General features: G+C 39.3%; 4 protein-coding genes across 4 annotated transcripts; all 4 read left to right on the top strand.

Annotated features, from left to right (window-relative positions):
* Nucleotides 1-1,763: 1,763 nt before the first annotated feature.
* GCK72_021637 (uncharacterized protein) lies at nucleotides 1,764-4,105 on the top strand (the record flags this gene model as incomplete). The annotated part of the gene is made up of 4 exons (XM_003098085.2): nucleotides 1,764-1,865; nucleotides 3,099-3,362; nucleotides 3,613-3,756; nucleotides 3,806-4,105. The coding sequence occupies 4 exons, from the start codon at nucleotides 1,764-1,766 to the stop codon at nucleotides 4,103-4,105; spliced, it is 810 nt and encodes a 269-aa protein (XP_003098133.2).
* A 2,608-nt stretch (nucleotides 4,106-6,713) lies between these two features.
* Nucleotides 6,714-9,804, top strand: GCK72_021636 (uncharacterized protein; the record flags this gene model as incomplete). The annotated part of the gene is made up of 4 exons (XM_003098096.2): nucleotides 6,714-6,912; nucleotides 7,472-7,833; nucleotides 7,884-8,182; nucleotides 9,180-9,804. The coding sequence occupies 4 exons, from the start codon at nucleotides 6,714-6,716 to the stop codon at nucleotides 9,802-9,804; spliced, it is 1,485 nt and encodes a 494-aa protein (XP_003098144.2).
* A 1,712-nt stretch (nucleotides 9,805-11,516) lies between these two features.
* On the top strand, nucleotides 11,517-12,302 carry GCK72_021635 (uncharacterized protein; the record flags this gene model as incomplete). The annotated part of the gene is made up of 1 exon (XM_053734391.1): nucleotides 11,517-12,302. The coding sequence occupies one exon, from the start codon at nucleotides 11,517-11,519 to the stop codon at nucleotides 12,300-12,302; it is 786 nt and encodes a 261-aa protein (XP_053583304.1).
* A 1,204-nt stretch (nucleotides 12,303-13,506) lies between these two features.
* On the top strand, nucleotides 13,507-14,358 carry GCK72_021634 (uncharacterized protein; the record flags this gene model as incomplete). The annotated part of the gene is made up of 1 exon (XM_003098056.2): nucleotides 13,507-14,358. One exon carries the CDS (start codon nucleotides 13,507-13,509, stop codon nucleotides 14,356-14,358), a length of 852 nt encoding a protein of 283 aa, XP_003098104.2.
* Between the last annotated feature and the right edge of the window lie 36 nt (nucleotides 14,359-14,394).

Raw genomic sequence — 14,394 nt, 5'->3', positions numbered from 1 at the left:
TTTTTATTGAATTCTAGACCCTCATTTTACTTTAGAAAACTGTTTCAGCAAAAAATCCAGTCCAGTTTTTGAGAAAATGACTTTTTTTCTCAAAATACTCGTTTTCTTTGATAAAAAGTAATTAAAATCGAGATTTTTTGTTATTCCATAATATGCAACGTTGAAAAATTGTCAGTTTCAGTTAACATCATATGTAATGTGTTAAATATATCAAATACTTGCCAGAAAACGTGCAAAAGCCTGTCAGCGCGCTTTGTGAGAAAAATTGGCGTTTGAATTTCGCGCGCCGCCGTATCGGGGCCGAGGAATTTGGCTGCGGAGTCCGCGCGTCGCCGCTGCCCCGCCGTGTATTAGAAATGTAAAATTGACCCTAACATTGTGTAGATCTGAAACTGAAGTTACTGCAATTAATTCTTAGATTCCAGTCATTCTATAAGACTCGACTAAACGTAATTTAGGCAGTACTAACCTTACTGTTAATAATTTATCGGATTACGATGGAGCGCAGTTGTAAAAACTGTGCTGAGCTATTTGATCACAAAAAATTGAAAAAGCTAGATTTTCCTCTGAGATTCTCTATTTGCAATTTTTTCAGGTTCAGTAGAGCGCGTTGAAAAAACTGTACTTGTCAAGACCCGGGTAAATGTGGCCAAAGTTCAAAATTCTATTTTTTTGCAGTTTTTTCAAAATTTTTTAGCGAAAAAGACACATTTTTGACTATCATCCAGAATTATAAAAAAGTTTGAAAAGTCATCAAGAAAGAAAATGGTACAAAACCGTTTAAATCACAGAATCGCTGGTGCGCCCTCGGCGCGTTTTGAGAACTAAGTTTCTGACTGTTCATATAGTCCACATTTATGAATTTTAGCATTAAAACCCTCGTAACTCAAATTTTTCACCAAAAACTCTACTTTTCAGGATCAGGTTCACATTTTTGATAAAAAATTGAAAAAAATGACCAAAAAATGTTTATTTTTTAGAATCCGGGCCTTGACAAATATAGTTTCATAAAAACGGGAACTGTAATGACGTCAGTAAACGGAAAATGAGCCCAATTGTGAAATGTCGCTACCTTTTGGGGGCGGAGCTTAATTTCTGCATTTAAATGTTCAAATTTTACAGAAATATGACTTATCCGTACCTCAAAAGTACCCCGTTGTCATTTTTCTCCCGAAAACTTTATCAAAACACTGCAGAAATTCTACAGCCGAAATTCCTTTCAACGTTTCAAGAGTCACAACTCGTTTTTCCTATGTAACTTCCGGCTCAGCCAACCAACACTACTTGTCAATTCCTGAGGATCACTGATCTCCAAAATCAAAAACTATCCAACCTCCGTATCCACACAGCTAAAAATCTGAACATCCTTCAACCTCGACTAATATAAAAACAAGTGTATCTAGTGTCAATACGAACATAAAACCAACCAAAACCAACGCCCCGAGGCCCCGGAACCCTCTCCAAACATAAAAACAAAAAACTAAAAAGAAATTGGTCTCTTATCTATCTCTCCCTCTCCCACTTTTTTGCTCATTTCTCATTTCATTTCCCATCCCCCGGGGTGTCTGCGTCTCTTCACCAGGCCTATACTATTTCACTTGTTATCATATCACCTCCCTCTCATTTCCCTTCTCCTCATCTATCACTTATCACATATCAGTTGTCGCCCCAAAACCACCACTATCTGAAAAATAATTCATATTTTATATTATCACTACTGATATTATAACTCTGAGATACTAAAACACTAAAATTTTGAAAAAATGGGCGGTGCAATGTCTCGAGAGTCCCGTCGTGGTGATGGGACTCGTCGTAGATCCACTCATTTACAAGATCAATATGAACAGACTCTTTATGAACAGTGGGTGAGTGTAGATCATAAAATAGTTGTTCGGTTTTTCACCTGTCTAGTTAGAAATCAAATATGAAACCTGGGGAGATCAAATAAATGGAATAGCATCAGAAATTGGCTCGTCGGCTCCTTAGCTCCAATTTTCTATAATTTTCAATTAATTTCTGATAAGACGATGCACCAGGTTCCAGTGTTGAAAGCCTCTGGAATAAATTTTTTGTATGAAATAGAAAACTGCGTAATTATTCCAAAAGTAGTTAAAATTCTCACATGATTTTCAAGCTCCATGCTTTAGTAAGAGCATGGAGCTTCTGAAAATGTAAATTTCCAAGATTTGTCAGGCTAAAAACACATTTTGGAACAATTTTCGTCCAAAACGCGCCAACGACACGCCAGATGCACCATTTATTGGGAACACTGCAGAAAACTAATTTTCAACTCCAAAATGCAAAATTTCTAGACGGGAGTGCCAAAAATCTTGAATCTTGTCTGTTTTCTGATCAATTCCAAGAATTTTGAGCAAAAATCGTCAAAATGTGCCGACGACACGGCAGATGCACCATATTTGGTGCAAAAGCACAATTTTGACTACCCGAAAAAAAGAAAAGTTTGGACCAAAACATGTTAAAAACGTGCCTATGGCACGCCCAATGCGGAACAGTACAATTTTTTAGTCAAAAATCAATATATTTCGGTTAAAAAAAATTGAAAACCTTATCAACAAATTCCAACAAATTCCGGCAGAAAAAGTCATATTTGACTTATATAAAACTCAAATTTTCTCAATATCTGAAATCCTGATGCACTATGTTATAGCTCAAAAAATATTCCACTATATCAAATTTCCGGTTGAAAATCATGTTTTGCTTCTTAAAAGACTACATTTAATTCATTTTTCCAATTTCCGGAGCCCTGATGCACCATGTGACAGTTCTGGAAATAGACAACCCATTTTTCAATCTAAAAATGTAATTTCCGGCCTAAAATTATATTTTTTTCAAATCAAAAACTATGCAAGATTTGGAGCTAAATGTCATTTTTCAATTTCCGAGTGAAAGTAATTTCCTGAAAATAAAATTCACCTGTTTGATGCTTGGTATTAAGCTGAAAGCCTTAAAATCCAGTATTCTTTTCCTATTCCTAATCATGAATACCTCCCGAGTAAGTCTGTTTGTCCGGTTATAACTTAAGAAAATGTTCCTTTCCCATCACTATCCTCCTCCCATCAATAGTCTCTCCATTCCAGTTCGACCGCGCGGTGCACAAAGCCTACTCAGAACCTCCACAAATCTTCACGAGCTCCTCAATCCTCGACACCCTCTACCACCGTATCTACTGGTCGATACGGGCGCTGCAATTCAAGATTTTCTACAAAAATGAAGATATGGATCTAGACGAAGTGGTTGACAAATGGGAGCTCGGAGTTCAACCACCCTCGTTGGAGCAGCTGACAATTAAGACACAGTTTAGTCCGAAGTGGATTAAGTACATGTATGCAAAGTTTAAGAATGTGAGTTGTAGAGTTGAAATAGGCAAGAAGACTCCAAAAGCTTGGCCAGGCCATGTCGATTTACGGAACAAATTTTTAGCTAGAAAATAGTATGGTTTTTATACGGAAAAGTCATTTAAATTGCCCGAACTCGAACGCTCCATAGGCACGCCATCACTGAAAATTGCCACATTTTAAATACTTATTCAGAAGCTGAAAACCTCTACAAACCTCCTAGGACTCTCAAAATCTGAAATTTTCGGTTTTTTAGGAATCCCCAACAGGAAAAATGAAGGAAGAGGAGTTTCGAAATCTACTAGCCTCTATCATCGCCCCAGAAAAAGCCACCGATCAATATATCTCTCGATTATTCTCAGCCTTTGCTGGAAAGGACAAAAAGACAATCACTTTTGAGGTACAGTGACCATTTTTCCAACTACAGTAACCCTTTCCCGCTGCTTCAGGACCTCATTGACAGTCTCTCGCATGTCCACCCTCAAACCGCTGAGACCAATGCGAAATGGACGATGCGATTGATCACCGGTGGTGAGGGCGACTGTTTCGGGTACACCGCGTTCTTGGATTTCACTCAATCTGTATTCCAATTGAATGAGGGAAAAGGAGGGAATGAGGAGATTAATAAAGAGTCCGTGCAGCAGAGAGCAACCACGATATTTACAGAGTTGGATGGGGATCGGGATGGGCTGGTGACCTATGAGGATATGATACGGTTCTTTCAGGTGAGGAGCGCTCTAGTAGAATAAGGAGTACTGTAGTTAGACAGAGACAAAGATGATAAGCTATTTGTGTCAGAAAACTATTGTTGCTGCTAAGCCTAAGCAAGCGCAAAAGGCCCCCGAGTGACCTTTTTTCTAAAATTCAGTTTTTAGAACGAAATTTTTTGTTTTCTTCAATTTTTCACCTCCAAAAGTTCACAAAATACCTGTTAGAATGTCTAAAAAAATTTCGCGATCTAGTACTCCTAGGACAAAACCAAAGTACAGTACCCCTTACTACTCAGATATTTTTTGGCGAGGGTTGGGCAGTGAAACTGTTAAATGGGCCATGTGACCTTTGAATAGGGCAAATTGCCCACAAAAAGGGCCACATGGCCCGTGGGCACTAGTTTGGCGCGGGTTGGGCACAAGCTGGAGAGTTGGTTGCCGAAAGGAGAGGCTGGTTGGATGTGGGCACGAGTTGGGCACCTGTTTGGCCCCGGTTGGGCACCACATTGGCCCGAAGTGGGCATAAGTTGAGAAATCGCGCTCTACAGCGCACGCTGATTTTTCACCACGATTTTTCTAATTTATTTCGTTTCTTTTTCAATTCTTTCCTCCTTCTATTTTATGCTACTTTTTTCAAATAGAAGATGAGACAATCTACACAGATCCTCCGAAAAAACAGGTAAGACGCTACTATTTTCTTTTTTTTTTCTTTTTTTCTTTCAATTTTTGACAAATTTCAGCGGAACAAGAAATAAATTCAGCAATACGAGCATCTTCATCAACTACGCGCTCCGGCTACTCCACTGCTCGTCTCTGTTAATTTTCGCATTTACTTTAAATTTTTCGTTTTAATTTGTATATTTGTAACTAACTTTTACTAAAAATTATATTCTTCTCCTGTATTCCTAATCCCTATTTTAGAGTTTGACAAATTCTAGTTTATTTTATCTTATTACTCCCCATTATTACTGAAATTACTATTTTTGTTTAATTTAGATGAATAAATAGTAGAAAAGTGCAAAAATGTGTAATCTGGTTAATTATAGTGCTAAATGGTAAGGAGCAAAAGGAGAGGAATGCCGCTCGTTGTACCAAATCTCGGCACTTTGCCCACGAAATGGGCCATGTGGCCCTCAAAATCGGCACGAGTGCCGGCGTAGGGCAGGCCCCGCGGCCCTTTTCTCTCGGCCATGCTGCCCATTTCGTGGGCAAAGTGCGAAAAAATACCTGAGTAGGGAAGGAACCAAAGTGGAGTTATAGCGCGTGAGCTATATCATTGGAAAGCTGAGAAAACGCTGATTCTGAATATATATTCAGTTCTTGCCCTTGAGGCCTAGTATTCGAGAAAAACAAGATCAAAGTTCGAAAAAATGACAAAAATGACTAATTGGGTTTCTAGGTCACCAAAAAATTTCTAGCTCGTCAATTTGTATTTCTAAATGCTTTAAAACTTTTAGCGTTTTCCGACATTTTCAGTCATTTTCTAATATATTCAATCAAAGTTCACATTTTTCCAGAGTTTTTGAATTTTTGAAAAATTTTTGAACTTTTCGCATTTTTTTGAACTTTGACCTCGTTTTCTCTCAAATTCAAGGCCTCAAGGGCAAAAAGTGAATGTATATTTTAAATCAGCGTATTCTCAGCTTTCCAATGATATCGGTCACGCCTCATAACTCCAAACTGACTCCATGACCTTCCCTAGTAAGGGGGGTACTGTACCTTGGTTTAAAAAAAAAGCCATTCTAACAAGTATTTTGTGACTTTTTTGGAAGTTTTTTTATGTGAAAAATAGCAGAAAATGCAGAATTTTGGTCTAAAACCCAAATTTTAAAAAATGGCTGAAATGGGAAGTGATTGGAACATGGTGCATCGGCGGCACTGTAATTGAATGATACTGGGTTTTCCAGTGTTTCCAGATCAGAAAATCGTGAGAAACTCAAAAAAATTGGTGTAGAAATCGGTTTTCCCAGCAGGAAATTTGAAAAATCAAAAAGTCGAAAAAAAATTTTAAGCTATTTTTTTCCAGAAAAACAACGAATCCAGTCTCGGCTTCACGCCAGTCTCCCCTATACCCAATGGATTTGGAACCAAGCACCGCAGACCATAAATCATTTTAATTTTTCTATTAGCACGGCACGCTTCTTACAACCACGCTCTACCGAAACCGAAGAAAATTGCGAAAGGCGATTCGGTGCAGCGCAGTTGTAAGAACTATGCATATAATTCTCCACTCTCATTTTCACCCAGTCATTCCTTTTTTCATGTACACAGTGTAGTTGAACCCGATCTCAATGTACCGATTTCTTGTATTTATTTTCAGGCATAATAAAGTATTCCAACTATTTTCTAGGCGCCAAACACTAATCAAAGCGTGCCAAAAATGACAAATTGTCACATATTCTATGTCTCCTCCCTATCTCTTTTTCCCGCCCTTCCAATCATACAAAACAATATTGACATAGCAGAGACCACACTCAATTTCTCCCTAATGAATTCCCCGTTTCTACAGTTCAAAATGTCACAAATCACAGTTTTTTTGACGCGAAAAATCAAAAAAGTGTCTGGGTCTCTCTATTCGGTGGTTTTTGAAACTAGGTTATAAAGCAAATTAACAGTTTACTATTTCTTATAACCGAGACGGACAAAAATGCTATTCCTAATCATTGTCTCTATCATTTTTCTGTACATTTTCCATGAATTGTATTGGAAGCGAAGGAATCTGCCGCCCGGACCAACGCCTATCCCGATTCTGGGGAATCTTTTGGAGCTGAATAAGCTGAAACCGGGATACGAGGCATTTGGCAAGTGGAGGAAGCAGTATGGACCGGTTTTCACGTTTTGGATGGGTGAGTCAGGGGTAAAAAATCAAAAATGTTCTGTTTTCAACAAAAAATGTTTGGAAAAAGTCCAATTTCTGACTAAAAGTTTAGAATTCGGGGTTGTCACGGGATAATCGGCCTTTTTTTGTATGTTTTTGGAAAAAGTCTAGTTTTTCACTAAAACTTTAGAAAATTATGGTGAATTTTTAGCAAAGTTTCAGAAATTCATTTAAGGCTTGATATCAGGCTTAACTTACCGTAAAACCTCTAAAAAGGTGCCCCCCAGTAAAGCCTATTTAAAGCGGTATATCTTTTTTCTCCAAGGAGATATCAAAAAGTTGCTAACAAACAAAATGTAGCTGATTACTTATGAAACATTTTTTTAGTTGGAAAAAACTTGATAACTCTCGAGGCAGTTGAGATATTGTGCACCAAACTTTTGCTACTGGGGGGACACTTCTATTAGAGGTTGTACGGTAGGTCAGGTCTGAAGTAAACTAGATAAAAACTTTATAGAATTTCGGCCGATCCTAAAAATTTTCCTACAAATATAAAACCACCTTACTTACTACTGTATACCTTTCAGCCCAGAAGCCATTCATCATCATTGCCTCTTATGAAAAACTCAAGGAGACGTTTGTCAAGGATGGAGACACATACGTCGACAAGCAACTCGCTGTTGTGGAAAAACAACGTCTCGGTCAAAACTACGGAGTACTCGACACCAACGGAGAAATGTGGAGTATTCACAGACGATTCGCGTTGACTCAACTGAGAGATTTGGGTCTGGGCAAGGATTTGATGCAGGAGAAGATTCTGATGGAAGTCGTCGAGCTCTTCAAAGATATCGATGCGAATTCAGGGAAAGAGTTTGATCTACCAGGTCTTATTGATAGAAGTGTCGGGAATGTTATTAATTTGACATTGTTTAATAAGAGATTTGAGAGGGTAGGTGGTACCTCTAGATTCTAATTGGTAATACAAAAAAGGAATTTCAGAACCAAGGCGACGAGTTTGCTCACCTCAAGTCTCTTATCGATGACATCCGAGACGTTGCTTCCAAATTCCGCTATTTTATCCAGTTCCTTGTCCCGTGGACATCCCGAGTGATCCCAGGACCAACATTGTCAGAGAAATCAAGAGAGAAACGAAACAAACTGGACGACTTTTTCTACAGTCAGATTGATGAGCATCAGAAGGAGATCGACTTTGATTCTCACGAGAGCTTTGATTTTGTTGAGGCTTATTTGAAGGAGCAGAGGAAGAGAGAGGAGGATGGGGATATGGAGACATTTAGGTAGGTTGGGTAGGGGGTTTAATTGGATGGTAATTAGCATGACTATCACAAAAAAAGCCTGAGCAGTCGATCTATTTTACCACGGGCGGTCCAAAAATTTTTCAGTTTTTTTGAGGCTAAAAACGCGATTTTTACAATAATTTGAGTGGCTGGCGCACCTGAGACGCGTTGGGGTTTTAGAGGAAACTGGCGCATCTACGGCGCGTTTTCACAGAAAAATGAGTTTAATTTTCAGTGTTTTAATGCTGAAAATCACATTTTTGGCTAAAAATATTGAAAATATCATATTAATTTTTGAGGATTTGGTGTGGAAAAATGGATTTTTGAGAATTTTTAAATCTAGAACTCTCTGAAAATAGCGAAAATTTCAGGGTTTTTACAACATTTTGAATATCTGGTGCACCCGAGGCGCGTTTTTTCAAGGGTAGCGGCTCAGTATATGTAGCTTGAGTTATTTTGGTTGAGCTTCTTACAAGGGGTGTCTTTTTTCAAACAACTCAAGAATTCGGCCCGGGACACTTTCGAGTCCGTAGATTCCGAATCTGAAATAAAATTTTGCTAACTCCTTCTGTGAACTGAGCTATGAGTCGTCAAAGCTCCTGACGCAAAAAGCTTAATTGTAGAATATTTTTGACGGGTCATAACTCGGTTTACAGAAGGATTTAACTGAATTTTATTTCAAATTTGGAATCTAAGGACTCGAAAATATTAGAGGCTAAATTCTCTATAAATTTGGTCACAGGTTTTTTCAGCTAACCAAGTTACGAGCTCTAAAATTGGTCATATGATTGAGCTTAGTGTACGCGGAGGTGTTCTCCTTTTTTAACCATATAAAACGTTTGAGAGTTCATAACTCAGTTCGTAGAGACATTTAACAGGTTTTGACTGCAGAAATGGATTCCACGTAGCTGAAAATACCTACGACCAAAATTATAGATTGTTCGAAGCCCATTTTAGATTTATATGACTCCAGTTACCCTAAACTACCAATTTCCAGCCGAAAACAACTGTGTGCTATGTGCTTCGACCTCTGGATCGCTGGGCTCCTTACCACTACCTCCACCCTTACCTGGGGCATCTCTTACTACCTTCATGACCCCAAAATCCGGAAGAACATCCATGAAGAGTTGGATAGAGTCATTGGAAACGACCGGCTTATCACCACTGCTGATAAGAACAACCTCCCTTATCTCTCAGCATTCTTGAATGAGACTCAACGATGTGCAAATATAATTCCGTTGAATTTACTGCATATGACTACGAGGGATACTGTAATTGATGGGTACCCGATTGCCAAGGGAACAGGAGTCATTGCTCAGATTAGTACTGTTATGTTGGATGAGACAGTCTTCCCCGAGCCATTCCACGTGAATCCAGATCGCTTTTTGGAAAATGGAAAACTAAAGAAGGTAGATGAAGTGATCCCATTCTCAATCGGCAAGCGGCAGTGTATAGGAGAAGGACTCGCGAGAATGGAGTTGTTCTTGTTCTTCGCCAATATTTTCAATCGATATGAAGTGCTGCAGGGAAAGGATGGGTTGCCGGATTTGGACAAGTCAAAGGATAATTTTGTGATTCCGAGGAAGTTTAACGCTGTGTTGAGAAGAAGATATCAGGATTGATAATTCTTTAAATGTATGAATCGATGAAATTGTACATAGTTTTTGAATAAAACATTTGATGACTTAATTGTTTACTCCTTAACAAATGTAGTCTTTTTCTTAGCAATTAGCACTCTAGATCGAGGATTCTGTTTGTATTCCTAAAGGCAAGGTAGACAGCAGATTCACTTAAAGTAATCTTATGGGTCATGGGAAAGAAAACAGACTGGGTGAATAAGGACAAAAAAATGGATGAGATTCAGAGATTCAAGATGGTCAGATATGGCGAAATGTCAAAATTCTTCAAATCTTCGATAAAAACTCATTTTTTATTTTAACACCAGCCTGGCTGCCGCGCCTTCGGCGCTTCATCCGGCTGGCCTCTTTTTATTTTCCTGTTCACCCTCTCACAAAAGTGTTCACGTGGCCGAGTGGTTAACGCTTACGCCTGTCGCTGAAATGGCGAGGGTTCGACTTTTGCACATGGCGCGCCCTCCTCTTTATTTCTCAAAAACCTTGCGGACATCCTGAAAAACACACCGACAAATCCACAGACAGCGCCCACACGCGTTTTATATATAAGAATGATTTTTTGGAAGTTATAGAACAAGACTAAAACTTCATTTTTGTAGTAGACCATTTTTTTGGTGAGGGCGGTCTCTAAGGAGATACAGGCAGTAGAAGGTTCTAGGAGCTGTATCTCCTCAGGGACTACTCGAGCAAAAAAGTTGTCAACTACAAAAATGTATATCTCAATTTAATTTACATACAGACAAAAATTTAGGTCTCTAAACTCATTTTTGGCAGAATGGCAAAATGTTTTAAAAAAACTGTTTTTTTTAAATTTTTGAAAAAAAAGACGATATTCAAAACTTTGTAACTATGTTGAAAACATTTTTTTTCATATTTAAACTTTTTGTATTTTATAGAACAACATTAGATCTTCTTTTTTGTACTTGACCATTTTTCTCTACCACTCTTACCTAAGGAGATATAGACGGCCAACGTGTGATCATCCTAAAAACCCTCCGTCCCCCATATCACAAATCCCTTCGAGGGGTACAGATTTGTGGCCAATTAACCTGAAAGATCAAACAATTAGGCGGTCGGCAAGACCCTTTGATCGGCTCGTAGATTACACCGTGACTTGCCACAATTATTCTACAGCCGTTGAGCTAATTGGGAGTGTGTGTATGGATTTGTGGAAATTGAAAACTATGGAACCCTTTCCGGCTAGAAAAAGGAGTTATTCTTAATAAATATAACACCAGTTCATCAAAACAGAATTATCAGGTGAGGAAATAACATTCAATCATGTCTGAAATAAATAATCTTCACAGGGGCTCAAAAAATTGTTCGCTTTCAAACTGCTAGTTTCAATAAAAACCCTTTCTTTCTTCTATTATCTCAATGATTTAGACACTGTCTAGATTCCCATCAGGACAGAGCAAACACCTCAGATTCCCCAGGAGCAAAAAAAGATCTTATCTAAAATCTTCTTAAGCCAATGGTCCCCAGGGCGGTGCAAACAATGTCCGAATACATCAATCTTACTATTAGCACCCATAGAATTCTCTAGATCCCCAGGAGCCAAAAAAAGAAGCTCCACCCACCCAAAAAACCGGTATAAAAGGAGAAGGGTAGCCAGATAGACACCATCTTCTTCGTCTGTATCTTTGTTCTTGTTTTCGTTCTACTCTTATACAGCCTTTTCCATTATTCACATTTCAGGTATGCCCACTGAATCGTTGGACCAGCTCTCCGACCTCAGCCTCATCTCCGACTGCAGCTACCACTCGGATTGGGATCAGGATCAAGTGGAACCAGTTTTTCCGGAAGAACGGAAGCCCGTCGTCCGGCGGCAAAAGAATCAGAACAACGGAATAGATGTAATAGATACGGCACTCATTATTTTGATATCCGTCATTCTCACACTTTCTGTAGCTTATCTGGGTAAACGAATTCCCAATCAAAAAACTGAGAGCGCCCCAACCGTCACCAACACCACCAACACAACCGACACCTTCAATCCCACGGAATACATGAAATCTCTTGGCGAAAGACGAATGATGAAAACGAGTGAAATCTTGGGAGACCAGGAAAATGTGGCTAGAGCTCAACGAGTGATCGAATCAAAAGGATGGTCAAAACTTGAAGATGTGCCGGAGTACTATTGGGACAAGTTTGTACCGGACATCACACGATTCGAAGGCGTGGATGCGTATCTCCACAAGACGAAGCTGAATGGCACCCGAGTGGAAGAGACTCTTTATTTCCATCCGATCAAATTTTGGAAGGTCGATGAGGAAGGGAGAATCAAGACTTCATGGCCATCACTGAATGAGTCCATCTTCTATGCCCACAACGTCGGAGGCTGCGATCCACTGACTGAGTGCCGCAAAGGTACCTACATATTTGAGAAGGGCGATCTAGTTTATCATCACTCTTTCACCATGGAAGGAGGACATAAAATGTTTGTGAAGACCGTCTATTACATTCCAGCACACAAGATCAAATAAATTTTTTGTTCTGTTAATTTTTCCTTCTTTTGTACCAATTTATTGTTTTTGGAATAAATCTTTGTAATACACATCAATCGTTCTCATGACATTAGCAATCTGAGGGATATGTTAGCACCTCACAAATAAGGTGTCTGTCAGTTGTCAGTCTTTTAAAGTGTTTTTCCCGGGAGGCAGGTTTCTAACGGCGTTCACCATACAAATGTACATAGGCCAGTTTCTAAAGTGATCTTCCCGGGGACCACTAGAATCTTGGTCTACGGCTTTGGGATCGATTTTCTCCATGTACTACAAACATACAGGCCATTGGCAGCAATTAGAAAACTCTATTGTTGAATCGAGCTTAGAATCTGAGATTAGTTCTCTTTGAATTCAAAAAATTATGGTGGATCAAGGAATCGATGTTAAGTAAAGTACAATAATCGATTTATCACTTGTTAACAACGATTACAATTGCGGTAATGAGGAAAAACAATGTATAGGTTAAATTCAAATGCCGAGGACCTCTTTCAGATCACTCTCATCATTTGGTTACCCATCTCTACAGATTCACATGGATCACCTATTTCTCAACCATACTTACAACAGGGAACTACGAAACATTCTCAACAGATTTCCATATGTGAGCAATTTCTATGAAATTCTGAGTTTTAGTGGAAAGTGAAACCCTTCCCGGCTAGAAAAATGTGTCCTAAAAAGGGCATCAGCTGTGAAGTTAGATACCTTGAAAAATATAAGCAATGGTTTATCTAAACAGGGTTATCAGGTGAAGAACTAATATTCAATAATGACCAATCGTGGCCTAAACACAAAATCATCACGCGGATTTAACAAATTTTCCGCTTTAAAACTGCTAGATTCAGTAAAGATCCCCTCTTTCTTTTATTATCTCAATGATTTAGACACCGTCTAGATTCCTATCAGGGCAGAGCAAACACCTCAGATTCCCCAGGAGCAAAAAGATCTTATCTGAAATCTTCCAAAGCCAATGGACCCCAGGGCGAAGCAAACAATGTCCGAATACATCAATCTTACTATTAGCACCCATAGAATTCTCTAGATCCCCAGGAGCCAAAAAAAAAGATCCACCCACCCAAAAAACCGGTATAAAAGGGGCAGCTATACACCATCTTCCTCGTCTGTATCTCTGTTCTTGTTTTCCTTCTATTCTTATACAAAGATTTCCATTATTTACATTTCAGGTATGTCCACTGAATCGTTGGACCAGCTCTCCGACCTCAGCCTCATCTCCGACTGCAGCTACCACTCGGATTCGGATCAGGATCAAGTGGAACCAGTTTTTCAGGAAGAACGAAAGCCTGTCGTCCGGCGGCAAAAGAATCAGAACAACAGCCATCAATCGGATTCGGATCAGGATCGATTGGAGGAAGCCGTCTTCCAACAAAAGCTGCTTGAGCGTGAAAGAGATGCGTTCGTACAAATTACGATAATCCTCCTCGTCATGCTCTCAGTCGCAGTTTTTTTCCTGTTGAGAAACAATCCCAATCAAACAACTGAAAGTGCACCAACCACCACCAACATCACCAACACAAATGGCACTTTCAATCCCACGGAATACATGAAAACTTTTGGCGAAAGACGAATGATGAAAACGAGTGAAATCTTGGGAGACCAGGAAAAGCTGGCAAAAGCTCAACGAGCGGTGGAATCAAAAAGATGGTCAAAACTTGGAGATGTGCCAGAGTACTACTGGGACAAGTTTGTACCGGATATCACAAGATTTGAAGGCGTGGATGCGTATCTCCACAAGACGAAACAAAATGGCACTCAAGTAGAAGAGGCTCTCTACTTCCACCCAATCAAATTCGTGAAGATCAATATGCGTGGCACAATTGACACTACATGGCCATCACTGAATCACGGAATCTTTGATATGGTCAACGTGGATAGTTGCGATCCGAAGACTGAGTGCCTCAAGAGTACCTACCAAATTGAGAAGGGCGATCTAGTTTTCGAGCACACTTTCACCATGGATGGAGGACAAAAGATGTTTGTGAAAACTGTCTACTACATTCCAGCCGAAACATTTATTTAAATGTAAACTTTTTTTCTGTGCTCTGTTCTGTTGATT

Source organism: Caenorhabditis remanei, chromosome V (genome assembly GCF_010183535.1).
Source record: "Caenorhabditis remanei strain PX506 chromosome V, whole genome shotgun sequence".
NCBI lineage: Eukaryota > Metazoa > Nematoda > Chromadorea > Rhabditida > Rhabditidae > Caenorhabditis > Caenorhabditis remanei.
Note: the sequence above shows the minus strand (reverse complement) of the source record. Positions and strands in the feature narration are given on the sequence as shown.